The 27,953-nt window shown below is 47.6% G+C and overlaps 1 protein-coding gene across 1 annotated transcript in view; it reads left to right on the top strand.

Moving 5' to 3' along the window:
* LOC144805910 (uncharacterized) overlaps positions 1-26,321 on the top strand; it is a 44,098-nt gene extending 17,777 nt beyond the window's left edge. The window contains exons 3-4 of the mRNA XM_078672381.1: positions 8,164-8,233; positions 22,464-26,321. Of these exons, the coding sequence (XP_078528507.1) occupies positions 23,930-25,735 (1,806 nt within the window). The 5' untranslated portion in view covers positions 8,164-8,233; positions 22,464-23,929 and the 3' untranslated portion in view covers positions 25,736-26,321. The remainder of the gene's footprint in view (positions 1-8,163; positions 8,234-22,463) is intronic.
* Positions 26,322-27,953: the final 1,632 nt, after the last annotated feature.

Below are 27,953 nucleotides of genomic sequence, written 5' to 3'. Positions count from 1 at the left end.
ATTCTCCTCAGAAGGCGTGCATGGCTTAGGATCTCAGCTCGGGAGATCAATACCAGCATTCTCCTTAGAAGGCGTGCATGGCTTAGGGTCTCAGCTCGGGAGATCAATACCAGCATTCTCATCAGAAGGCGTGTATGGCTTAGGTTCTCAGCTCTGGAGATCAATACCAGCATTCTCATCAGAAGGCGTGTATGGCTTAGGTTCTCAGCTCTGGAGATCAATACCAGCATTCTCATCAGAAGGCGTGTATGGCTTAGGTTCTCAGCTCGGGAGATCAATACCAGCATTCTCCTTAGAAGGCGTGCATGGCTTAGGATCTCAGCTCGGGAGATCAATACCAGCATTCTCATCAGAAGGCGTGCATGGCTTAGGATCTCAGCTCGGGAGATCAATACCAGCATTCTCCTCAGAAGGCGTGCATGGCTTAGGATCTCTGCTCGGGAGATCATTACCAACATTCTCCTCAGAAGGCGTGCATGGCTTAGGGTCTCAGCTCGGGAGATCAATTCCAGCATTCTCCTCCGAAGGCGTGCATGGCTTAGGGTCTCAGCTAGGGAGGTCAATACCAGCATTCTCCTCCCAAGGCGTGCATGGCTTAGGGTCTCAGCTCGGGAGATCAATACCAGCATTCTCCTTAGAAGGCGTGCATGGCTTAGGATCTCAGCTCAGGAGATCAATACCAGCATTCTCCTTAGAAGGCGTGCATGGCTTAGGGTCTCAGCTCGGGAGATCAATACCAGCATTCTCCTCAGAAGGCGTGCATGGCTTAGGATCTCAGCTAGGGAGATCAATTCCAGCATTCTCCTTAGAAGGCGTGCATGGTTTAGGATCTCAGCTCGGGAGATCAAGTCCAGCATTCTCCTCAGAAGGCGTGCATGGCTTAGGGTCTCAGCACGGGAGATCAATACCAGCATTCTCCTTAGAAGGCGTGCATGGCTTAGGATCTCAGCTCAGGAGATCAATACCAGCATTCTCCTCAGAAGGCGTGCATGGCTTAGGATCTCAGCTCAGGAGATCAATACCAGCATTCTCCTCAGAAGGCGTGCATGGCTTAGGGTCTCAGCTCAGGAGATCAATACCAGCATTCTCCTTAGAAGGCGTGCATGGCTTAGGGTCTCAGCTCAGGAGATCAATACCAGCATTCTCCTTAGAAGGCGTGCATGGCTTAGGATCTCGGCTCGGGAGATCAATACCAGCATTCTCATTAGAAGGCGTGCATGGCTTAGGATCTCAGCTCGGGAGATCAATACCAGCATTCTCCTCAGAAGGCGTGCATGGCTTAGGATCTCAGCTCGGGAGATCAATACCAGCATTCTCCTCAGAATGCATGCATGCCTTAGGATCTCAGCTCGGGAGATCAATACCAGCATTCTCCTCAGAATGCATGCATGCCTTAGGATCTCAGCTCGGGAGATCAATACCAGCATTCTCCTCAGAAGGCGTGCATGGCTTAGGATCTCAGCTCGGGAGATCAATACCAGCATTCTCCTTAGAAGGCGTGCAAGGCTTAGGATCTCAGCTCAGGCGATCAATACCAGCATTCTCCTTAGAAGGCGTGCATGGCTTAGGATCTCAGCTCGGGAGATCAATACCAGCATTCTCCTCAGAAGGCGTGCATGGCTTAGGATCTCAGCTCGGGAGATCAATACCAGCATTCTCCTCAGAAGGCGTGCATGGCTTAGGATCTCAGCTCGGGAGATTAATACCAGCATTCTCCTTAGAAGGCGTGCATGGCTTAGGGTCTCAGCTAAGGAGATCAATACCAGCATTCTCCTCAGAAGGTGTGCATGGCTTAGGATCTCAGCTCGGGAGATCAATTCCAGCATTCTTCTCAGAAGGCGTGCATGGCTTAGGATCTCAGATAGGGAAATCAATTCCAGCATTCTCCTCAGAAGGCGTGCATGGCTTAGGATCTCAGCTCGGGAGATCAATACCAGCATTCTCCTTAGAAGGCTTGTATGGCTTAGGATCTCAGCTCGGGAGATCAATACCAGCATTCTCCTTAGAAGGCGTGCATGGCTTAGGGTCTCAGCTCGGGAGATCAATACCAGCATTCTCCTTAGAAGGCGTGCATGGCTTAGGATCTCAGCTAGGGAGATCAATACCAGCATTCTCCTCAGAAGGCGTGCATGGCTTAGGGTCTCAGCACGGGAGATCAATACCAGCATTCTCCTTAGAAGGCGTGCATGGCTTAGGGTCTCAGCTCGGGAGATCAATTCCAGCATTCTCCTCAGAAGGCGTGCATGGCTTAGGGTCTCAGCACGGGAGATCAATACCAGCATTCTCCTTAGAAGGCGTGCATGGCTTAGGGTCTCAGCTCAGGAGATCAATACCAGCATTCTCCTTAGAAGGCGTGCATGGCTTAGGGTCTCAGCTCAGGAGATCAATACCAGCATTCTCCTTAGAATGCGTGCATGGCTTAGGATCTCGGCTCGGGAGATCAATACCAGCATTCTCATTAGAAGGCGTGCATGGCTTAGGATCTCAGCTCGGGAGATCAATACCAGCATTCTCCTCCGAAGGCGTGCAGGGCTTAGGATCTCAGCTCGGGAGATCAATACCAGCATTCTCCTCAGAATGCATGCATGCCTTAGGATCTCAGCTCGGGAGATCAATACCAGCATTCTCCTCAGAAGGCGTGCATGGCTTAGGATCTCAGCTAGGGAGATCAATACCAGCATTCTCCTCAGAATGCATGCATGCCTTAGGATCTCAGCTCGGGAGATCAATACCAGCATTCTCCTCAGAAGGCGTGCATGGCTTAGGATCTCAGCTAGGGAGATCAATACCAGCATTCTCCTCAGAATGCATGCATGCCTTAGGATCTCAGCTCGGGAGATCAATACCAGCATTCTCCTCAGATGGCATGCATGGCTTAGGATCTCAGCTCAGGAGATCAATACCAGCATTCTGCACAGAAGGCGTGCATGGCTTAGGATCTCAGCACGGGAGATCAATACGAGCATTCTCCTCAGAAGGAGTGCATGGCTTAGGGTCTCAGCTCAGGAGATCAATACCAGCATTCTCCTCAGAAGCCGTGCATGGCTTAGGATCTCAGCTAGGGAGATCAATACCAGCATTCTCCTCAGAAGGTGTGCATGGCTTAGGATCTCAGCTCGGGAGATCAATACCAGCATTCTCATTAGAAGGCGTGCATGGCTTAGGATCTCAGCTCGGTAGATCAATACCAGCATTCTCCTCATAAGGCGTGCAAGGCTTAGGATCTCAGCTCGAGAGATCAATACCAGCATTCTCCTTAGAAGGCATGCAAGGCTTAGGATCTCAGCTAGGGAGATCAATACCAGCATTCTCCTTAGAAGGCGTGCATGGCTTAGGATCTCAGCTAGGGAGATCAATACCAGCATTCTCCTTAGAAGGCGTGCATGGCTTAGGATCTCAGCTTGGGAGATCAATACCAGCATTCTCCTTAGAAGGCGTGCATGGCTTAGGATCTCAGCTTGGGAGATCAATACCAGCATTCTCCTCAGAAGGCGTGCATGGCTTAGGATCTCAGCTCGGGAGATCAATACCAGCATTCTCCTCAGAAGACGTGCAAGGCTTAGGATCTCAGCTCAGGCGATCAATACCAGCATTCTCCTTAGAAGGCGTGCATGGCTTAGGATCTCAGCTTGGGAGATCAATACCAGCATTCTCCTCAGAAGGCGTGCATGGCTTAGGATCTCAGCTAGGGAGATCAATTCCAGCATTCTCCTCAGAAGGCGTGCATGGCTTAGGGTCTCCGCTAGGGAGATCAATACCAGCATTCCCCTTAGAAGGCATGCATAGCTTAGGATCTCAGCTCGGGAGATCAATACCAGCATTCTCATCAGAAGGCATGCATGGCTTAGGATCTCAGCTAGGGAGATCAATTCCAGCATTCTCCTTAGAAGGCGTGCATGGCTTAGGATCTCAGGGTTTAAGCCTGAGGTTCAACAATCCATTGTGAACACTCCCTTTGACAAAGAACACCTGTTTGGTCCTGTAGTTGACCAAGCCTTAGAAAAGAAGGAAAAGGACACTGAAGTAGCAAAATCCATTGGACCACGCCAGTCCCCATCCAATAGAGGCTCCTTTCAACGCTCGTTTTACATAGCTGGGTCCAAAACAACATCCTCAGACTCAAATGCTTCCTCTTACAAAGGTAACATCCAATCCTTTTCCTCAAGAGGTTTCTACAGAGGAGGATATAGAGGAAACAATTCCAAGCCCTCAGCGTCCCCACCGACCTCAGAAACTACCGACCCATCTCCCTCCTCCCCTTCGTGACCAAAGTCACAGAGAAGATCGTCCATGCCTAGCTAACAAAATTCATCGAAGAAAACTCCATCTCGACCTCTCCCAATCCAGATTCCCAAGCAACTACAGCACCGAGATCGCTCTCCTCACTGCCATAGACAACATCCACACCCTGCTCGACCAAGGGCACACTGCTGCTCTGATCCTACTCGATCTCTCTGCGGCATTCAACACCGTCTCCCAAAGTCTTCATGCATCTTCTGGCAATGATGGCATCCTGCATTTCAATCGTACCTCATGCAAGGCTTCCCATGTGTACTCTGCAACAATGTCTAGCGAGTCAGTGGAATCAATCACAGGGGGCCAGATGTACAACGTGATTTTGCATACGCAAATGGGTTTGCGAACCCGCTTGCACATGCAAAATCACTGTTGGCCATATACAATTCCAAAATAGCGAGTCGCAGTTTATTTTCGACTCGCTATTTAGGAAATGTCAGAGGGACGGTCGGAAGCAGAAGTGAGGAGGCCGTATGAGGTCAATATTGGAAGGGGTTTATTTGGGATTGTAACAAAAGTGGATAAAAGTAATCGTCTTGGCAGTCCCAAAATGTAGCAAACAAAGAGGAGTTGAGGTAGCTTCTTCAAGGTCCAGAGGGCTCCCTGGTAGGTTGGTCTTCTACATGGCCCAGAAGCCTATTACGGGCTTCTACAGTTGTATCTCCGGGAGTGTCTCAAAACAAAAACAAGAGAGAATTCGGTTAAGATTCCCCTGTTTTATTCTTTTCAGGATACCATCACCAAAATGAACCATGTGAGTGGGAAAGAGCTATGACTGAGGGAAAACGGCGGTTGTGTGGGTACTCGAGGTAAGGCTTCTAGGTAGAGCAGGCAGTATAGTGCACGGGAAGAGTCGGACAGAGCGTGATTCAGGCATTAAGATCACCCATTGACCCTTGGTTGCACACATACACCACTGCGTCTATCCAATGCCACCCGCCGCCCTTAACACACTCCCTTCTCCCTCCCTAAGCCCTTTTCCCCAACACGTACCGCTAGGAGCCACAACTCTCCTGAGTTGTGGCGGCGGGCGCGACTTTCAGAATCCACCACTCTTCGGTCCACGTTTCCGCGTCGTCGTCTCCAGGACCCCAGGCTCCGGCGTCGTGGGCTGCGAAGTCTTCCCGGTCCGCTGCTTGGGTGTCGGCTTGGTTGCTGGGCTAGTCTTCGGCCCGGCTTACTACGTCTGCTCCTAGGCTGTCCGACAGCGCACCTTCTGAAGCGTCTTCCCCATTTTACAGCCAGTCGTGACCTCTTTCTTCTCTCGGATTGGTTGGCTGAGGTTTCGTTCCCGCCTCCTACGTGAGTGAGCGCTTCCGCTTCCGGGTAACTTCCTGGGTTCTGCGGAAGGGAAGAATCAGCAGTTAACAGGAGTGGAGCTGATTCTTCTTCGTACCAATAAGGAGTCCAGGCTGGCTTTTGATGGTCGCTGCACATATTGTTAGAGGTATGTCCGGGGTCTACCTCACAGGAATTGTGAGTCGCAATTAGGAAGGGGAATTCCCTTCCTAATTGCGTCCTCAATGCTATGTGTGAATGTTTGTGACCACAATTGCAGTCGCAAAACACTTGCAAATGACCACCCTCTTCAAGAGGGTGGTAATGCAGTCGCAATTTCAAAGGGGTCCCCAGGCTACCCCTTCCACTTTGTGACTGTGTCTAAAAATATTTTTTAAGGGCCAGCAGTGGTCCCAGGGACCACTGCCCTTAAAGAATGAAATTTTTTAAATGCATCCTGTTTTCCTTTAAGAAAAGTGGGCTGCATTTAAAAAAAAAAAAGAAAGAAAAAAAAAGCTGCTTCATTAGAAAGCAGTCCCAGACATGGTGGTCTGCTGAGCAGGCCACCATCCCTAGTAGGGCTGGTATTCCCAATGGGTTTACAAATTGTGGGAGGCTCATTAATATTAATGAGCCTCGCAATTTGCGACCCCGACCTAGTGTTGGTAGACAGTGGCAACCATCGCTCGCTGCAGTGGTGGAAACCTCAAAACTTAGCAAAAGGGCAGCCTTTCATAGACCCGATTCCACAGTAACCGGTTGGGGTGCCCATCTTCAACTTTACAAAGTCCAGTGGCTGCGGTCAGACAAACACAAATGTCTCCACATCAACTACATGGAACTTCTAGCAGTGTTCTTAACACTCAGCTTTTCTCACGCAACTTGTAGGCAAGACTGTCTTAGTTCGCACGGACAACATGACAGCAATGTACTACCTACAGAAACAGGGAGGGACTCACTCTCTCCAGCTGTCGCACCTTGCACAAAGCATTTGGGATTGGGCGATTCGCCAGAAAATCTATCTCCTAGCAGAACACCTCCCAGGAGTAGACCATCAGATTGCAGACCTGCTCCGCAGACGCAGGCAGCAAATACACGAGTGGGAACTTCATCCCCATGCTCTTCTTCCCTATGTTCAAAACTTACATTTTCCACAGATAGATCTGTTTTCCACAGTGCACAGCGCAAAATGCCCAAACTCTGCATCCAGGTTCCCACACCCAGCATCCGAAGGCAATGCCCTATGGATGATTTGGTCAGGGATATTTGCTTATGCTTTTCCGCCTCTCCTGCTAATTCCATTACTAGTTCGGAAGCTCAGACAAATGTCCCTCACTGATCTTAATATGTTCTCGTCAACCTTGGTACTCTCATCCTTAGAACTACATCATCAAAAGCTACATCTCACACCTTGTCTCCTCACTCAGAGCCATTGGGAAATCAGACATCCAATTCCCAGAGAACTCAACCTAGCGATTTGGCTCCTGAAGTCATAGAGTTTGGTTATTTACAACTACAACCAGACTGTATGAATATTCTCAAGGAAGCTAGAAAGCCTACTACCAGAGCATGTTATGCAGCAAATGGAAACTTTTTGTTGCCTATTGTAAAACAATATCAATCGTCTTGATGCGTTTGTGCAGAACATCATTTGTTAACTGTTGTATTTACAGTAATGTGGATTCACTTACACATCCATTTGATGCATACTTGCAAATTAGACAACACCTATCTCTCTTCAGAGTACCAGTGATTAAAGCCTTCATGGAAGGATTAAATAGGGTTATACCGCCAAGTATTCACCCTGCTCCAGAGTGGAACTTAAACAGTACTTACAAGGCTAATGGGCCCGCCTTTTGAACCAATGCACAAATGTCCGTAGAGTTCATGAACTTCAGGCATTACCTATACAAGAGCCTTTCTTTCAACTTCACAAAGATAGAGTGGTACTACGTACCAATCCTAAATTTCTCCTTAAAGTAGTTTCTGCTTAGGGGTAATTCGTGTGCAATATCAAATTAAAATAACATAACATTAGCATTTTCATTATTAATTGAACTATCGTAATTCTTATATAGAATTTATGTGCTGCAATGATAATAGAGCAAAAGACACACAATTGATGGACGGAATGCAGAACAAATCAAAACATTCACCCCCAGTCAAGGGATCTGGGTTAAATCCATCATTATTTTGCTCACCATGCCATCCCAGTTTAGACCTGGCCATATGCAAATCAGTCTTGACCCTGTGCCTCATGGGAACAGTCCAGTCCGAACTGCAATGATAATAGAAGCAGATAAAAGTAATTAGCAAAATAAGCACATTGAACAGAATAAATAGTTCCACCATCTTTCTAAAACGGTATATAGCGTTTTCCTACTATGCTTTCCCGTGTGTGTGTGTCTGTGTGTGTGTCTGTGTATCTGTCTCCCATTCCCTGTAGGGAAAGTATGTAGCTCCCCGTTGTAGAAGAGTCGGTCAAGAGGGAGCACACTGAATTGAATAGTTTCTTGGTATGCACTATTTATTAGTATTACAGGAAATCACAATGATTGATTGTCTCCGTTATATTCTTCTTTCCCACAGGGTCTTCCTCTTCAGTCCCTTAGGTGTGCCTCGGCCGCCGTCGTCCCTCGGACAGAAGGAAAAGACTCTGGTAAGTGTTTTTGCTTTATGGTTTAGTCAAGGGAGGACGCGAGGGATAAATAATAGCTATGCATAAATGTGAAGGGAGGGTGTAGAGGTTGGAGCAACCAAAAGAAAAAGAGTAGCCGATGATTTCTGCTCTTGTCTTTGTTTCCGTCTCACTTATTTACTTTTCCCTGGGTCCCTTTCACCCCTCAGCCTCCCCTCCTGTCCCTCTCTTACTCAGCCCCTTTCCAAGAACCCCGTAGACGCCCACGCACCTGGAAGAGCCACGTCCCTCCGGGGCCATGGCGTGGTGACTCCGCGTCCTTCAGTGAGGTCTGGTAATCTGCTTCGGCTTTCCCTCCTCCGCCAGGTTCGGGTGTTCTGCTCGCCGACAAGCTGTGACCTCCCCTGGGCTCCGGTTCTCTCTCTTGTAAGGCTGTCAGTTCTTCTCTGTCTTTCCGGTCTTCCCCCGCTGGTTTCTCCGCCTCGCGTTCCCATACCGTGTGTAGCTGGACCAACTACTGACCAACCTGACGCGCTCTCCGTCCCCGCCTTCTTCAAGTGTGTATCCCCTGATGTCCGTCCTCAGCTCCGGCTTAAAGGGGCCGCCTGCCGATTCCCCTCTCTGCACTTCTTGATGACAGCAAATCGGACAACTGGTTAAAGGGGACTGTGAATATAGGAGGGGAGAAATATATGAAGGGATGGCATGGCACTCCTTATCCTCTATCCCATCGTCTACCACAAGGGCTACCTGACACACCCCACCGCCAGACGCACCCAAAAATAGCTTATCCTAAAAACCCACCTCCCAAAAACAAGATACCAAACAAAAGGAAAATCTTAGGAGCTTCAGGTGATGTCCCTAGTGTCTTATTATTGGTGTTTGTTTAGGTTTACAGGAGTCCAGATGTTACATAGCAAACCTTGTCTATGCATGCCGTGTATTTTTCATTAATTATTGTCGTATTTATGAAATCCACTCATCGCGTGCCAGAAAGTAGATGTATTTGGCTACATTTGTTTATATAGCTCCAGGTTAGATCTGGTCTGTGTCTCCTGCTCCACAGCTTGTTCCCGTAAAAGTGCATCAATGTCTCCTTCCCTTGAAAGCAAATCCACCTGTATTCCAGTTTAAGCATATTTATTCTCATCAAATCACTTTCAAAATCCACTGTTCCGCAAGTAAATTCAAATTCAGTCTGCCCAATTCATTTTGGGGGTTCTCCCTTCATCAGGGTCAGCATGTGAGGAATCTATGTTGTATGTTGTGTGCGGAAAATAGTGACATAAGAATGAACTTGCATTGCAATCTAATCCTACATATACATAAATTAATAGTTTACTGCATGTCCTGGTAGAGCCTAACCGCATGTCTGCGTTTGTGTTATACCAGGGTCTTTGCCTTTTCAATAGTGAGAGCTACTTCTGATCGAGGAGAATCATCCTGATCTACTGCCTTTATCACGTGGCTTAGCTAAGGGTAGATAAATGACAAGCAACTTAATTGCGCCCCTAGAGCGCCCGGTCCTGCTGCAATGAGCACATATCATTTGTAGCACTGGGTTAGGAAAGGTTTACCTGTAGGGCCCCTAAGCCTTTGTAGCACTGTTAGGTTTACCTGCTGGACCCCAAGCATTTATAGTACTGGTAGGAACGGTGCATCTGTGGGGTCCCCAGGGACGCATTATGTTCATTTTATTCTTATTAACGAATCACATCTGAGAGGTGAGTGTTTCACTGAGGGTTGTGGTCTCTTTGTCATGCAATACATGGGATGTTATTGTTCTCTCTGAGTGAGTGTGAAGACAGAAGACTTCTATTATCTGGTGAGTTGCCCTCCTGTTCATTGGCTCCTGTCCAGATCCTGGCCCTGCTTTAACAATTCAAGATTAATGTTCAATAGTGGCAGTCACAGTATAAGGACTGTGAGCAAGGCCTGCTGTAGAGTTTTCGCTGTCCTAGGAAAAATGTCTCAATGTAGGAAAGGGCCTGTTTTGGACATGGTTAGCCTTCACTTTTTACCTGGAAAATGATATAGTATTTACTGGAAGTGCACAGGGTCCCTGCCAACCAGGTCCCCTGAGCCAGATCTCCTTCCCTAAAGTGTACCTGTCGTTTCCACGATCGTCACCCCATTAGCTCACTTATAAGTCCCTTGTAAAAGATACCTCTGGTACCAAGGGCCTTGTTGTTAAAGAGGGTCTCTAAAAGCTGCAGCCCAAATTATGACACCCTAAGGGACGCCTCGCCAAGCACATACTGCCACTGCAGCTGTGTGTCTTGGTGTAGACAAAAATGAAGAGTCGACGTGGCACACATCCCTGTATGCGATGCCCATAGGGACTGTCTGAGATGTAGATAAGACACCCTTCTAGCAGGCCTTATAGTGCACGCTGCTTTAGGGATATCTCCTGTGAGGGCATATCTGCATGAGCAGATATGCCCCTGCAATATCCTTGTCGATTCCGGGATATTGCAAGTGACCAGGGAAACTCTATAGCAAGTACGTTGGCTGGACACTTGTCATTACGAGTTCCACTGCTCCATGAAGGTTTCACTGAAATATGGGATATTTGCTACCAAACATCTCAGCTTAATAAACCTGTGCCGATTGCAGTGTCCAATTTATTAAAAATTGCACACAGAGTGCCCCTTAGAGGTGTCCCCGAAGATCTACCAATCCTTAGTGTGGTCATCGACTGGCCTGAGCCAGCCTGCTACCACCAGACAGTATCCTGTCCTCTTGGGGAGAGTGCCTGTGCACTCTGATGTCGAGAACAATGCCTTTCCTGTGTGGAGGTGCTCACACCTCCCCCTGGTCAGGCAGAGCCATATGTGGCAACGATTTTCAAAGGCCTTGCCGCCTTAGTAATGCGACCCCAGCCTCTCCTGTTAGAGGGAGCAAGCGATCTTCCTGTCCTCACCCCCTTTTAGGCGCAAGGACAGGTGGGAAACCTTAGATAGAACAGGAGGTGCGCCCCGCGCTCCCTCTGTCAACTCCACCCCTCAAGTGCTGGAGGCGAGGTGAAGTACACTTTGTAGTTCCCACTATCTTGAAGATGATGGGACTTATCCAATCAGGGCTAGGACTGTGTCCCCTTCCCACAGGAGGTGGGCATGATAGAGGGTGTAGACACCCCAGGAAAGGGGCCCATTAGCCTCTACCTGTCACTGCCTTGTAACACCCTTAAATCAAGATTTTAGGTGGCATCCCCAGACCCTGAATTTCAGTTCTTGGCGACCTAAGAATAGCCGGGCACTGCGGCCTTCTCTGCTGGTGAGGATCTGTGGAGAACTATGGACTTGCAGCCCAGCGACCTCCAGAACCTTGGGAGGACTACCTGCCTTCAATAAAGGGCAATCTAGTTTTGTGTAGTGGGATTTGGCCAGGGAGTGTCAGGACAAGCCAAGCTATGTTACTCACTCTATATTGGCAGACTTTGTGTTTTTGGTTTAATCACTCTCACTAATGTGCCCCGTATTTTCGGTGTCAACACTATCGATTGAGCACTAGTTCAATAAAAAGAGTTTTACAAAGTACCTGTGTCTTGGCAAGATAAGCAGTGTGCAGGTCATTTATTCAATCCAGTCTGTTGTTGAGCTCTGAGTTCAAGCTGCCCTTTAATGTAAACAGGGCAATTGATTTGGCAGTATCAGTATCTGCAGTTAAATTAGACAAAAATGAGTTCTAAATGCCACCTCCCTGGCATCCTGAATGGCCTCCACCCAATCGCCATCGCGAAGCTTGCCTAGATCCCTCTCCCTCACAGCTCTCTGCGTCCCCAAGGGATCCAGAGAATTGTAGATCAACTTCCTATACATGGTTGAGATTGCTTTTTCGTCCGGGATTAGTTAGCAGCAGGTCCTCCAGTAGGGATGCATCAGGCAACTGCCCCCCTTCCCGGATGTGACTTTGCAGAGCGTGGCCACCTGCAAATGTCAGAACTGTTTTTAGTCGCCTAATTTATACTTTTGTTGTAGGATCGTGAAGGACACAAGCGCCTGTCCCCTCCACACATCGCCCGGCCGTTCTAAGCTAATCAATCCCCATTTTATGAAGCCCTGCAATCCTCCCACTGCACTTAAGAGATCACCATCTTACACTGGAGTCATTTCAGTCAGCTTACCTTCCCAGCCTAAATACTTGGTAGCCTCTTTCCACACCCTTACCAATGTTTGGGTATGAGTAGGTAGGGTGCACTCATACTTTCTTCGATACAGCAGCACCGGGGTGGGGTAACCTCTCTTGCCCATGGCCAATCTATCTACCCGGTAAGCAGGATCCTCACAGTCCGCAATAAACCCAGTTGTTGACTGCCACCAGCTTCGTGGCCCAGTAATACTTGTGAATACTCCGGACTGCCAGTCCACCTTAATAAACTCCCCTCTGCACCTTACTCAGCGTGACGTGCCGCCATCCCACAACAGAAGCTGAAGTTCTCAGACTACCTTTTGAAAAAAAATGTCTGGTGGGATCTTAAAGGACATTTTTTGCACAATGTACAGGAGACCCTGGAGCGTCATCACTTCAAATAGGGCCACCTGGCCCAGTAAGGAGATCGTCCGCAAGTGTGGGGCATCCCAGCGAAGACTGTCTAATTTCGGGAGTATGTTCCTGCCTGTGCTCTCTTGTAATGAACACAACCAAATATTTAAAGCCATGTAGTGCCACCCTAACTGGGCACCTAGACTGCAGCCGCAGGGTCCCTGCCACCAGCAGGAATATTAAGGACTTCTTCCAGTTGATATTATATCCTGATCAACTGGAATACCCCATATGAGAGGTCGTGGTGAACCCAAACAAGTGTGAAGAGCATAGGAGACAAGGAACATCCCTGTCGGACGGCAAAGACTCGGTAGACTGTATTATTGACGCCCATGCGCGCTAGAGGGGCCACAAACAAGAGCTTAACAGCAGCGCCACTGGTTCAGCAAAGGAATCCCCTATTGCATATGGTACTCCATTAAGGTGTCGGAGATTTAAGCGCGTTCCCTGGTGTGGTATAAAGCCCGGTTGATCAGGATGACCACTGTTACAATTACTGTCCGCAGGCAGATCGCCAGGGCGTTTGCAAGGACCTTAATCACAATATTAAGCGGGGAGATAAGTCTATAAGACCCACACTCAGTTGCCGGTTTGTCCTTTTTGGGATGACCGCCACCTCAGACGTTCTTTGGTCCTCCGGGAGACACCCTTATTTTCATATACTCTGGAGGTACTCCCTGATTTTATCTATCATGCTTTTATATAATTCTAACGGGAGCTCATCAGGTCCAGTCGCTTGCCCTGTTTCCAAGGTTCCTAATGTCTAATTTATTTAGTCTACTGTCAGGTCTTGGTCTAGTGCCTCTAGGTCCTTATTTGTTAGCATTGGCAGGGTCAGGTCTTTCAGGAAGTCTCTCCCAGTGTTTCCGTCCCCTTGTTGTCTGTGTCCTCAAGGATCCAGTTCCGTCCTTTGTCTTGTCTCTCTAACCATGTAAGCAACTCATTGGCTTTATCACCGACATCATAGAGACAATGCTGGGTAGCCAGCGCATGAGTGCCCGCTATTTTCCATTAGTGCTCTTAATGTGTGCTGCTTCAGTTGATGGTGTAATGGGAGAGAAACTGATTCCCCACTTGCCAAGCGAACCTCCAGGAAAGCACATTCCTTGTCCTGAGCCTCGCACTTCAATTTACGTTCCTTCGACATTCTCCCAATCAAGGCTTGTGTCTGGCCTCAAATCACTGCCTTGAATTCCCCCTATAGCACGCAAACTGATTCAACAGGCCACCCATTCTCCTTAAAATAGAATTCTGCTCTATCTCTCATACAAGCTTTGAACGTCTTGTCTTTTAAATATCACGGATCAACCCTTGGGGGTAGCATGAAGGCCACAACCGGACCATCGAGGTGCACCTCCACCAGCGAATGGTCTGAGATTCCCCCTGCTATGTGTGCAGCGGTGCTAAAATCAACTTTATGGCCAGTCTGGGTGAAAGGATGATGCAGGCATGCCAGACTACAATGTGCTGCAGACAGGTGCGTCTGGTTCTGATACCCTCTTCTCCTCTAAGGGCATTTAGGAGTATCATGAATATAGTATAGGTGCAGTTCTGTCACTCCAGTCACCCCAATGCGTATATGCTCTGTCGTAAGTGTCTTATCCTTCCACAGGATGAGTTAGTCTTGTCTGGGTCTCTTTCCTGTTTCCTGGCACTTGAATGGCACGCCTGGGCACTCGAGAGAGAGCAGTGACCCACCAGCAGACTATTGTGGAGCGCTTTTATCCTGGATGTAAGGCTACATACAGTAGGGCACCCACTCTGTCTTTTCTTTGCAGTTGCCTGAAGATCAGCAGTCCCAAGGTAGCAGTCACACCTGGCCTGTTGGTAAGTGCAGCTTCTGTGGATGCCCGGCCGTCAGCAATTGAGCCCACACTGTGGCCGGCTGGACCACAGGCGTAAGCTCAGACATGGTGTTCGAACCTGGAGTAGTTGTAGTCCCTTATGGGCCTCTGACACAGAGTAGTAGGAAATTCAGCAGCTTAGAGCCCAACACAGGCTCTCCAGGAAGTCAGTAGATTCAGACCCTGTTGTGTTAGGAATTTGGCAAATGCAACCATGAACGGGGTGTTGGCAGCTCACAATCGTCCTACTGGGCCTCAACAATCACGTTGTCGTAGAATTTTATTTTCTGCCTTGAACTGCTGGGAGAGTCTTGGCAAGGCGGGGTCCCTCAGACTAGCTGGTCCTGCTGAATGGCTTTCCGGCCCGCCCTACAAATACCGAGGATGTGTCGGACCTTGCTTCTTCCAGGACAGCCTTGTCCTCCTGCTGGATAGTCAAACTCCCTTCCCTTTCATACCAGACAGGCAGGCTTCTAGGCAGACTTCTAGGCTCTTCAGGACAGGTACACAGCTTCTCCATTAAGTAATTCAGCCTGCAGGTGATGTCCCTTCAACTTAGATAAACTGTCAGGCTGACACCATCCCTGGTGTCACAGCAGGCACCTGGGTACTTTGTAGAGCACATTATTCCTTGGTAACAGAGGACTTCAAACTGGGGTATTAATGAGGGATAGATGGTCCCACTTGCATACACAACTGGCAGGCAGGAGATGCGGTTTACTCTGTCGCACTCTCACATTTCATTTATGCTATGCACACCAACACCCTAAACACACACTTGATGATAGTGCAAAGTCTGGGCACAGGCATAGAAATGGAGCATTACATGGGTGTGTCAGTAGGACGCCACTCCACTGACCATGATGCAAAGATCGCATCAGGCTATTGATCCTTACAACAGGGTGCATTGCCACCACCGCTCTAGCTGTTAAACCCATGACAGTCCTCTGACTTAAATAAGGGCAGACTTGGTGTGACCCTCCAGGTCGCAGGACCGGTCCAAGACCTCTCATAGTCCCTTGTTAGAAGTTGCACAGTACTGGAGTGGCAGAAAAATCTCATGTAATTGTTTTTTTTTTACTTTGTGGTACATTTACCCCAGTAACGTGCAGTCACAAGTTTGACGCCATGGACAGGGGAGTTGCCACGAGGCACAGATTCTTCTGCCTGTCAAACCACATGCCATTCACTATTTCATAGTGTTTTTCTGCTTTTGTTTACCACTAGTTTTAGGCAGATGGTAGATAAATGCATGTGATTGGTTGGGGGGCGATGGGTGAATCAGGGGAGGGAAGGGTAAAGAAATGTCTAACAAGGGGAAGAATTGTGTATTTCCCATAGTTTGTAAAACAAAACAGCATAAGTCTTGACTGCTTCTGCTGCACCCAGAGTCTTGTGCGTCTTTTCAGTCTAATTTTCCTGTCTGGAAAAAAATTGTGTCCTGTTTTTCTGCACCCGGTACATCCAGGTGCAGAAAACCCAACAACTGGTAATCAGGTGGAATAAAATGAGCACATGAAAGTACTCCTTAATTTCATTGCTCTTGATTCATACTCTGGACTATAGTTGAGGGATCTGTCTAGGCATAGTCCTCTCAGCACACAATAGATTTGCTTGAGGCAGAGGCCAAAACTCAAAAGTCAGGACACCAGATACAAGTAGGTGGTACCTCAGGGCAGGGGGAAACGCCTGTTGTCCATGGAGGGGAAATTCCCGTCCCAGATATCTACATTAAAAATTAATAAATAGAGGAGGAGCTACGCGGGCATCCAAGATGGTCGCGTGAGCACAGAGCTCCCCGGACCCGTGCCGCCCCTCATGATTATCCAGGCTTCATCCTGACTTCATCGACGGGCCTTTGTTCGCTAATCCTAGCTGATCGTCGAACTCTTTGAAAATTCGAAATTGGACTTCGGGGTCCACTTTTACTCCGTTTCTACATTCTGAGGCCCACCCCGAGACGGACCGGGGGTTCGGGTTTGGAACAGGCCGTGGAGCAGTCGATCAACAACGGCCACCAGGGTCCCCACAGGGTCGGCCCCTCCTGAGTTTCGGTTTCGGTTTCCTGGCTCGACTGGCAGGGGCGCGGCTTCTTCTTATTCACGACTGGCCCGTTGCTCTCTCTCCTGTGTGGGGTTCCCTGGCCGCCTGCACCCGGCTCTGTCTACTTTTGTTTGCAAAGTCTGGACTTGGTCTTACTGATTCTTTGGACATTTCCACCCGGCCATTTTCACAAGGTCGCAGGGACCCCTTCGGGGTCCCTTTTCCAAGATGGCCACTGGCCTGCCTCTCGAGAAGCGGAAGACTAAGGCGCCTCAACGGGGCGGTCAGCAGCAGACCAACACCATGGATCACTACGCACATGCCAAGGGATCGCCCGGTGCTGTGAGCCGTGTCTCGGACACTTCTAAGACCCTCCTCCCAGAGGCCTCGGACCCGTCATTGTAGGATGTTATGGGAGCCATTGCCGCCATGCAGGCCTCTATGGTGCAACAATATGAGGCCTTGGTGACCAAGATCGACACAATGGCCATCGATATCACGCTGATTACAGCGGATCTTTCGAAAACTAACGAAAGAGTGGAATCGTTGAGGCTGAAAACTTCTAGTTTGGTCACCGATGTCTCGGATGCCCAAGCGGAACTTGGTAACCTTCGGTCCTCACACGACCTCATGGCTCGCCGTCTTGAGGATTACGAAAATAGGGCCCGCCGCAACAATGTACGCCTTATTGGTGTTCCGGAGGGTTCCGAGACCGAAGGGGCTGATCTCCTGGTTGAAGACCTGATATCCAACCACTTGGCCCCCGGGGGACTTAGTAAATTCTTTGCGGTGGAACGTGCTCATCGTGTTCCCAGCGGGAAGGCTAAGCTGGTTCCCCTCCGAGGCCCATCATCGCGAGGCTGTTCCATTTTCGTGATCGGGACGCAGTGCTGCAATCTTCCCGGGACAAAGGACCGGTGAAATTTGAGAATGCCTCCATTTCCTTTTACCCTGACTATTCGCCTCTTGTCCAGAAGCAGAGACTTGGATTTCAAGGTGTCAAGAGGCGGTTACGAGACTTGGGCTTGAAGTACTCCTTACTGTTTCCTACCAGGCTGAGGATTGTGTATCGGGAACGTACTTTCTTTTTTGACCGCCCTAGTGATGTCAGTGACTGGCTTGATACTCTGCCTGAGGGTCGGGATCGCTCCGGATACCGTGGCGGCGCTGATGGAGGTGTGGCCGAGTGATGACCTCGTCGGTGGACCCCGTCGTCTGGACTTTTGTCTGCTGTATCAGCTGAGTTTGTCCTTGGAACTTATTGGACCTTGATCGGCCCGGGGGTGGCGGGGCGTGAACGGGGACTCTTCCTCCTCCTGGGTTCTTAGCGTAGTTTAGTTTAACTATGGGGCGACAGGCACACTGCAAGTTGGGGTGGCTTCTTAGTCTTATGCAGGGGTGCAGGGTGGGGGGTTTGTCATGGGTGAGTTTAGGGGTGGGGGGTGTTTGTGTGTTTTTGTTTCTTCACGAGGCGTCGTATTGATTCTTGTGTTCTATGTGGGTCTTGCTCCTTTCACGCATTGGGGATGGGGGCGGTGAGTTGAGACTTTTATCCTGGAACGTCAATGGTTTGGGAGATAGGATTAAACGGGGTATTGTTTTGAGGTACCTTAGGCGGCATTCCCCCGATATAGTCCTCTTGCAAGAGACCCATCTGATAGGTAACGCTTGTCAGGCTCTTAACCGACGTGGTTACCGCCTAGTGGCCCACGCGGGGTTTACTTCTGGGTCAAGGGGGGCTGGCATCCTTCTTAGGTCTTCCCTCCCTTTTGCTGTTGACGAGATCAAGCTTGATGATAGGGGGCGCTACGCCATGCTCACTGGGAGGTGGGAGGGGAAGACCTTGTCCATACTTTCGGTCTATGTTCCCCCTGGCCTACAGACCTTAACCTTCGCTGACTTGTGTGGTGTCCTTTTGGGTCTTCCTGAAGGGCTTCTAATCATGGGGGGGGGACTTTAATTCTGTTGTCTCTGGCGCTTTGGACCGACATCCAGCTAGAGACCTGCCTATGGCGCACATGTGGCTTAGCGACTTGTTAGAGACCTTCGGGCTTGTTGATGCTTGGAGGTTGCTGCACCCCACGCAGTTACAATACACTTTCCACTCTGGGGCCCATGGCAGTTTGTCCAGGCTTGACTATTTTTTATTGCCCGCAGTTCAGTCCACCGCTATCAGGGAACTTCGTCTGCTTCCTAGGGGAATCTCGGATCACTCCCCATTGTGGCTCCGCTTTGAGGTTGGTGTGGGGATTGAGGGTAGAGTGGCTCCGATTAACCCGTGGTATCTTCATGACCCCCTGATTCGTTCCAGCCTTGTTACAGCCATTGAGAATTACTTTGACGAAAATGTGGGGTCTGTCTCATTGTCTATCTCGTTGTGGGAGGCCTTTAAAACTGTGATCCGTGGGCAGTCCTTATCCCTGATTGCTGCTGCGAAGAAGGCTTCTGCTGGAGAGGTGGTGCGGGTGGAATCCGAGATTGCTGCCTTGGAGGATGATCTCAGTCTTGGTGTAACTAGCGTAAAGTTGCACTCCCTTGCTTTGAAACAGGCGGAATACAAGGCTCTTGTTACGGATGCAGCGAAAGTGATGTACAGGGAGCAGCAGGGGCGATTGGATGACGTTGGTGATAAAGCGGGCAAGTTGTTGGCTTGGTTGGATAAGAAGGAGAGAGTGAATCGTGTTGTACCAGTGTTGGAGAGACTTGATGGTGAGTGTGTCACGGACCCTGTTGGGATCGTTCAGTGCTTTGCGGACCACTTTGGGACTGTGTACACCTCAGTCTATGATCGAGACGAGGAAGACTCTTGTTTATTGTTACGGGATATCGCTTTGCCTCGCCTTTCTGATTTAGATAGGGACCTCCTGGATTCCCCGTTCACTGTGGATGAAATCGCAGTGGCGATCCGTTCACTTCGTTCGGGTAAGGCGCTGGGCCCCAATGGTTTGCCTATCGAGCTGTACAAGCTACAGCCCGACAAAATTGCGCTTCATTTAAGGGACATGTTTCTAGAGGCCTGGGAGTCGGGCTCCCTTCCTTTGGACCAACGGCTTGCCACCATTGTTGTTATTCCTAAAGAGGGTAAGCCTCGGGACCGCTGTACCTCCTACAGGCCTATCTCTTTGCTCAACGCCGAACCCAAGATATTGGCAAAGACACTGGCTAACAGATTGGTCACTGTGATCGGAGACCTGATCCATCCGGATCAGTCCGGCTTTATCCCGCATCGCAACACTGCTTTAAACCTGCGTAGACTACACGGAGTTCTCGCGAGAGTTGGGGCGCTTACGGAACCAGCCATTTTGGTCTCTCTAGACGCTACCATGGCCTTCGACATGATCGAATGGCCCTACCTGTGGGCGGCCCTCTCGAAATTCGGGTTTGGGCCGGGCTTCATAGCCTGGGTGAAGCTCCTTTATGAGACTCCCCTAGCCCAGGTAGTGGTTAACGGACGAGTCTCTAGCGTCTTTGAGCTTGGACGGGGTACCCGGCAGGGCTGTCCGTTGTCTCCATTGCTCTTTGCTCTCGCTCTTGAACCGTTGGCGGAATGGCTCCGTTGGGAACCGTCCATGCGGGACATTCGATGGTCCCCTGATTTCGAGGATCGCGTCTCCTTGTACGCAGACGATATCCTCCTATATCTTACGTCGCCGCAGAAATCCCTCAATGTGCTTTTTGACGTGCTTGCTTCCTTCGGCAAGAACGCCGGTCTCGTGATCAATTGGGCTAAATCCTGCGTCTACGTTTTGGCAGGAGATCTTCCTCCGTTGCCGCGTAGATTTCCAATCCCGGTGGCGAGGACCGGTTTTAAGTACTTGGGGATTTATATTTCCTTGGATCCCGTAATGCTCTATGATCTTAATCTGTTGCCCCCTCTTCAGCGACTTAAACTTGATGTAGCTCGCTGGCGTAGGTTGCCACTGTCGCCCCTTGGCAGAGCGGCGCTCTTTAAAATGATGTCTTTGCCCCGTTTTTTGTACACGCTACAGAACTCCTTCGATCCTATTCCCTCCAGCTACTTCCGTGAAGTGGAAAATTTGCAGAGACAGCTTGTCTGGGACGGACCTGCTCGTATCGCCCTCTCCAAGCTCACGCTTCCATGGTTTGATGGTGGCATAGCCCTCCCAGACATCAGACGTTATTACTCGGCGTCCCAGCTCAGCGCAATCAACCATGCGACCTACGCTCCGGGCCCGGCCCCGGCTTTTTCCATGGATAGGCTTATCCTTCCGGGAGGGTCTTTCAGTAGAGCACTGTACTCTGGGGTCCGCCGTGGAGCACTGACCGGTCCCACTAAGATCGCTGTGAGAGTGTGGCGCGATGCGACTGCGGCCTTGGGCTGCAGTGGTAGATTTACTCGAGCCACCCCCCTGTACGATTCGGAATGCTTGGGTTCTCTGTGGCGGACGAAAGGGTTTGATAAATGGGACATGATTGGCATTAGCAAGGTTGGTGACTTGTGGTCGAAGGGGACAGTCAAGTCCTTCGACGCGCTGCGTCTGGAGTATGACCTGGGCGGCACTGAATTCTTCCGGTACGCTCAGGTCCGTCATGCTTTGTTGTCGGTGTTCCTAGTGGGCACCGATATTCCTGAATCCTCCCCGTTGGAAGACCGCATCCTGGATGGACATGTACCCGACAGTACGATCTCCTTAATTTATAAAAAGCTTATTAATAACAGAGCTGATCTACTAATTCGCCTTAGAGACGCATGGTGCTCTGACGGCTTGGAGTTAGATGACAAGGACTGGCAGTCGGCTTTGTCTTCGCCTAAAGAGGTCGCTATCCCTGCCCGACTGCGATTTGTCCAATTGAAGATACTGCACAGAGTGTATGTCACGGGGCCCGGTTTGGTTCGTATGGGATTTTCTGTGGATGGGTTGTGCAAGCGTGGCTGTGGTATGACTGGCACCTTTCTCCACATATTGTGGGAATGCCCGGAGATGGTACGACACTGGGCCAGAGTACATGATGTCATGAGGAATGTTACGGGTGTGTCCCTGCTGCCCGAAGCCAGGCGTTGTCTGCTCAATGTTTGGGAGCCTACTGACTACAATTCCGCACAAACTAGGTGGGCGGCCCTTGGTAACATGGTCGCCAAAAGGGACATTGCTCAGCTTTGGGGTTCACTTAGGCCGCCTACCCTTTCCACGTGAAAGGAGAACATGGATTGGTGCATGTTTCGAGAGAAGACTGTATACCTATCCCGGGGACGTCCCAGACAAGGGGGTCGTATCTGGAATGCATATCGGGGTAATATCTGTACTCCCCCACACGATTTGTCTACCGAAGTGCCTTTGTCCCCCTAACCTGACGTTCACCTGTTATCCCCGATACATTTGCTGTTTGTCTCCTCGCCTGCCCCTCTTCATGTTTTCATCAATTGTCATATGTTGATTTCTTGAGCTCCGCCCACATGGACCCATGATGATGTGCTATTTATATTTTTTGCCTTGTGAAGTTTTGTTGTTCTTGTATGTCTGTTATTTTCAATAAAAACTTTAAAAAAAATAATAATAAATAGTATCCTTTTTTAAATATCTGTTTGGTGCCAGTGCATATGACTTTAATTTCTGCCTTTGGGATTCTATGTTACAAGTCCATAGGGTGCATGTATCCTTTGTGAGCTTAATAAAATGTTGAAAATTCTATAAATCCTCACTCCTACATCCAAGTACTCCCAGGCTACCATTCTACACTCTGCACTGTCTGAAAAACAGCTCAACATTTTCAAAATTCTGCAACTCTGCATTGATTTGGCTTGTAAATTATATTTTGGGAAATTTTCATGTATTAACTATTTAATTTTAATACTATAGGTGATTGAAATTACTGACGAAGAAAGCAAGATTTAGCACCAGGCAACTGAAGTCAGTGCCATAAGAAGGATTATTTTTGAAAAACTGAAGGACATCCAGCATTCTACGTTTAAACAATTTCCAAAATCTAGGTGTGGCGAGGAAGTGGGAGCTGAGGAAAGTACTATACTGTAAGTGAAGTCTCTAATTTAGTATTTCGTTAACCCAGAGCAAAGCCATTTCTGTGCACAGAATAACGTGCACATAAAACATCATGTAATTCCAGAGAGGAAGCACACACTGCATAAAAGAAAGTTATAACAAAAAGTTTCTCCTGCAAACCATCAAAGAAAAGACGCTGAGAGAAGACTCCGAAGCTGACACGTTAACACCCAAAAGATTGGAAAATCACCTTTGTTCAACAACCGTTTTTAACCAGTTACGCAAGTTTGAGACTATCTGCCTCTGGGTAGAAAACCGCGACCCACTCTGCTCACTCTGGCGAAAACCTTAAAAATTCACCACTTTATTGTGTTCATAACCATCTCAGATTGTTTCCTTTTTATTGTGTACTGTTCTGTAATTCTATGTAAATCGCCTCAACATTATCTGCTGTGCATGAGTGATATGTAAAACTGTTAAAGATAAAAATCGAATAAATGAGCACAGTTGCGCTATAGGTAATGTAAATAAATCCTCATCTTCAGAACTACAAATCTTAACCTTACACCAAACATAGAAAGGGTAAAAGGAACTGATGTTCTGCGACTAATGATCCACAATAGTACTGTGCACGTTCTAACGCCTTCAGTTACTGCCGTTACGTCAGTGCAAAAAGGTACTTATCAGTTTAATCATTAAATATCAGACTAACACCTTATCACTGCATTGCTAAGAACCTATACGAATAGATTCGAGAAAAACTTCAGTCACAAAATAAGTTGCTGCTGGATAGGCTATAACCTAAAGACTATTATCTACTAAAAACATTTCGACATGTGTTACAGGGCTGCTTCCAGACATATTTTGCTCAATTCAAGTGTTAAGAAGATTACACACAATTTCTTTTAGAGATAAATGCTAAACATTATCTAAACAAACCCAACTCTAAAATTGGGTTCACTCTTACCGTGGCATATAAGCAAGAGAAAACTAAACATAGAGATATTAACTCTAGGAATACACCTTATAAAAACACGACCTGTGAGAACAAATTCAGTGTTCAAAACCGCCTCAATCAAAGTAAAATAACCTAAGTTGGGGAAAAAAGTTACATATGCCAAAAAAGATACAGCCATAAATCTTATCTCACAGAATTTGACAGAATGAACACTGGGGAAAACCACTTTCAGTGCAATGTATGCCCAAAAAGTTTCAGGCGTAAATCTTATCTCACTGAACATATGAAAATCCACACTGGGGAAAACCACTCTCCGTGCAAAGTATGACAAAAAAGTTTCAGGCGTAAATCTTATCTTACTAAGCATATGAGAATGCACACTGGGGAAAAACCTTATCAGTGCTCTGAATGCCAGAAAAGGTTTAGTATCAAACCGAGTCTATATCTACATGCATTAACCCACTCTGGGGAAAAACCTTACCAGTGCGCTGAATGCCAAAAAAGTTTCGGCCGTAAATCGAAACTCACTGAACATATGAGAATCCCCTCTGGGGAAAAACCTTATCAGTGCTCTGAATGCCAGAAAAGGTTTTGTAACAAACCGAGCCTATCTCGCCATGCATTAACCCACTCTGTGGAAAAACCTTATCCGTGTGCTCAATGCCAGAAATGTTTCAGTGACAAAAGAGGACTTACTATACATACAAGGACCCACACTGGGGAAAAACCTTACCAGTGCTCTGAATGCCAGAAAAGGTTTTGTAACAAACCGAGCCTATCTCGACATGCATTAACCCACTCTGTGGAAAAACCTTATCAGTGCTCTGAATGCCAGAAATGTTTCAGTGACCAAAGGAGTCTCACTCGGCATATAAGAACCCACATTGGGGAAAAATCTTTTCAGTGCTCTGAATGCCAGAAATGTTTCAGTGACCAAAGCAGTCTCACTCGGCATATAAGAACCCACACTGGAGAGAAACCTTATCAGTGCTCTGAATGCCAGAAATGTTTCAGTTACAAAATCAGACTCACTGAACATACAAAAGTCCACACTGGGGAAAACCCTTATCAGTGTTCTGAATGCCCAAAACATTTCAAACGTAAATCACTTCTAACTGCACATTTGAGAATCCACACTGGGGAAAAACCTTATCAGTGCTCTGAATGCCCAAAACATTTCAACCGTAAATCTATTCTAACTGAACATTTGAGATTCCACACTGGGGAAAAACCTTATCAGTGCTCTGAATGCCAGAAAAGGTTTAGTTTCAAAGCCACTCTATATCAACATGCATTTACCCACTCTGTGGAAAAACCTTATCAGTGCTCTGAATGCCAGCAATGTTTCAGTACAAAAAGTAGTCTCACACGGCACATAAGAATCCACACTGGGGAAAACCGTTATCAGTGCTCTGAATGCCAGAAATGTTTCAGTGAAAAACGCTCTCTCACACGGCACATAAGAATCCACACTGGGGAAAACCGTTATCAGTGCTCTGAATGCCAGAAATGTTTCAGTGAAAAACGCTCTCTCACGCAGCATATAAAAACCCACACAGGGGAACAACCTTATCAGTGCTCTGAATGTCAGAAATGTTTCATAAACAAATGCAGTCTCACTAAGCATATAAGAATCCACACTGGGGAAAAACCTTATCAGTGCTCTGAATGCCCAAAAGATTTCAGACTTAAATCACTTCTAACTGCACATGTGAGATTTCACACTGGGGAAAAACCTTATCAGTGCTCTGAATGCCAGAAATGTTTCTGTGACAAAATAAGACTCACTCAACATACAAGAATCCACACTGGGGAAAAACCTTATCAGTGCTCTGAATGCCACAAATGTTTCAGTGAAAAAATCAATCTCACTCAGCATATAAGAATCCACACTGGGGAAAAACCTTATCAGTGCTCTGAATGCCAGAAATGTTTCAGTGTAAAAAGCAGTCTCACTCAGCATATAATAATCCACACTGGGGAAAAACCTTATCAGTGCTCCGAATGCCAGAAATGTTTCAGTGACAAAGGCAGTCTCACTTACCATATAAGAATCCACACTGGAGAAAAGCCTTATCAGTGCTCCGAATGCCGAAAATGTTTCAGCCAAAAATCTCATCTCACTGAACATGTGAGAATCCACACTAGAGAAAAAAAATTATCAGTGCTCTAAATGTCAGAAAAGATTCAGAGGAAGAGATGGTTAGAAGCGCCATAAGAAAACACACCATCAAAATAATTCAGTGCTCCAAGTGCCAGAAAAGCATCAATTTTAAACGCAATCTCACTCTACATGAGCAGACGCACACAGGGGAAAAACATTACCAATGCGGTGAATGCCAGAAATTCCTATTTGATAGGCACAGCCTCACTAACCAAAAGCGACTCCATACTGATGAAAAACCTTATGAGTGCTCTGAATGCCAGATAAGCTGCAGAGAAAAACGCTATCTCACCATGAGAAACTCCACACTAGAGAAAATCCTTATGCCTTAAAAGCTTGTATCTGAAAGACTGTTCTGCTTCATGAGAGATCCCACTCTGGGGAAAAACCTTAGGAGTGCTCGAAATGCAAGCAACGTTTTGGTTACAAATTACTTCTCACTTGACATGAGCGAACTCACACGGGGGAATAAAGCCTTATGTGTGTTATGAATGTCAGATAAGGTTTAGTCTTGAATACAATGTCATTTCACATGAGAGAATTCACACTGGACTAAAGCCATATACAGAAGGGGAAAGCCAGAAACGTTATACTCAGAAAGGAGATCTCGCTAAACATGAGAAATGCATCCACATGAGGTGAAAAGTAAGGCGTATCTTGAGTTGCAGAAAAGCTTCTAACAACCTGACTTTACCTGAGAGAGCACATATTGTAGTTGCAATAGAATTCATCAAGAAACTCTTGCAGGATAACTTAGGCTGCCCGCATGAAACCTCCAAAGAAATTTCAGGCCTGGAAATATTTTTAATTGCAACAGAATCCACAATTTGAATATCTGAAAGTTACAAAACTCTCAAGGTCTTTACTTTACACAGAGAAGTGTTAGTGCTTGCAAAAATCAAATAATTGCCAAAAAAATCACAATAATAATGCCTTACATTTTACTCCACCCAAAAGGTTTCTACTTACCATTGATTCTTAACATATGACTGATATCTATATTTTCATGATAAGATTAAGCCTATGCAGAGTTCCTCAATGAGGAACTCCGCACAGTGAAAAAAAAAGTCTGGCGGTCTACGCGTAGTTCCGCGAGCAGCGGAGTACGTAAGGGTCATGCTGTTTGTGGTGATTTTGATCTCCTGGTGTTTGTCCCGCCCTGTAAAAATAATCGCGAATGGCACCATGTTCAGCGCAAGAGGGTGCAGCTGCTTCTACTCGAGCAGCAGCTTTGTCAATGCGAAGTAAGTTTTCTCAACGCGAGTGCTTGTGACCTGCCGCGACCACTCACATTGAGAAATCCGACGACCCACTTTGAGAAATCCCCCCAGGAGGTTGATTTTGCTCGCCAACTAGACCATGGCGAGCGCGAGCAAGGAAAAATCTCATTAGGAGGTGGATTTTCCCCGCTCTGGCACATGACGTTGAAGAGCGCAAGCGTCGAAAAAAACCTTGCTATGCTCCATGGAGCGGAGTTTTTAGGAACTATGCGAGCTCCGCGGAGTACGGAAAACTCCGCGAGCAGAGTTCACCACCCAGAATGAGATAATATACAACAGCAGGAAAACATAACCAACCAGTTACTTGCCTTCGATAACGCTCTTTCTGGTGGGTACTCCTTTACCTGAAGATTCCTTACCGTGTGAATAATCCCCACACGCCAGACTGGATCCTCAAACTTTAAAGCACTCCTGCTGCACACAGTAGGAGACATCATGCAGCTCAGTGTCGACATCATTCTGCTCCAGAAGTGACAAGCGTAGACGCATAGAAGCACTTCCCATGCGCACAGTGAACAACTAAGAGGTCTATGAGTTCATTATCTCACAGGTCTGTATCACATATGCAGTCCCTGGGCAGATATTAATTCACCATTTTGATCATGATTAGAATTCAGATGAGGCCTTTTCATTTCCAAAAATTCTAATTGTATTCTCAGCAGCAAGGGTATATATAAATCGTTGAGTGATGACTGCGCAGTGCTCAAGATGAAAGTGATATGATGATAAAACAGTCCGATCCACATTTTGTTCACAGAAACAGGGCTGTAAATTGCTTTTGTACAATGCAAATTAAGCAAAGGCGATTCTTAGAAGACATCATTTATATGAAATAGTCCCTGTTTAGTCAATGTTTCAACCATTCCAGTTAATTACCGTGGACTCATCAGGACGTTAGATCACCGTCTCTCCCATATGCTTCTCACACTATATTCAATACAATCCAG

This window comes from Lissotriton helveticus (assembly GCF_964261635.1).
Source record: "Lissotriton helveticus chromosome 1_1 unlocalized genomic scaffold, aLisHel1.1 SUPER_1_unloc_32, whole genome shotgun sequence".
NCBI classification, from domain to species: domain Eukaryota; kingdom Metazoa; phylum Chordata; class Amphibia; order Caudata; family Salamandridae; genus Lissotriton; species Lissotriton helveticus.
This window is presented reverse-complemented; position numbering and strand designations above follow the sequence as displayed.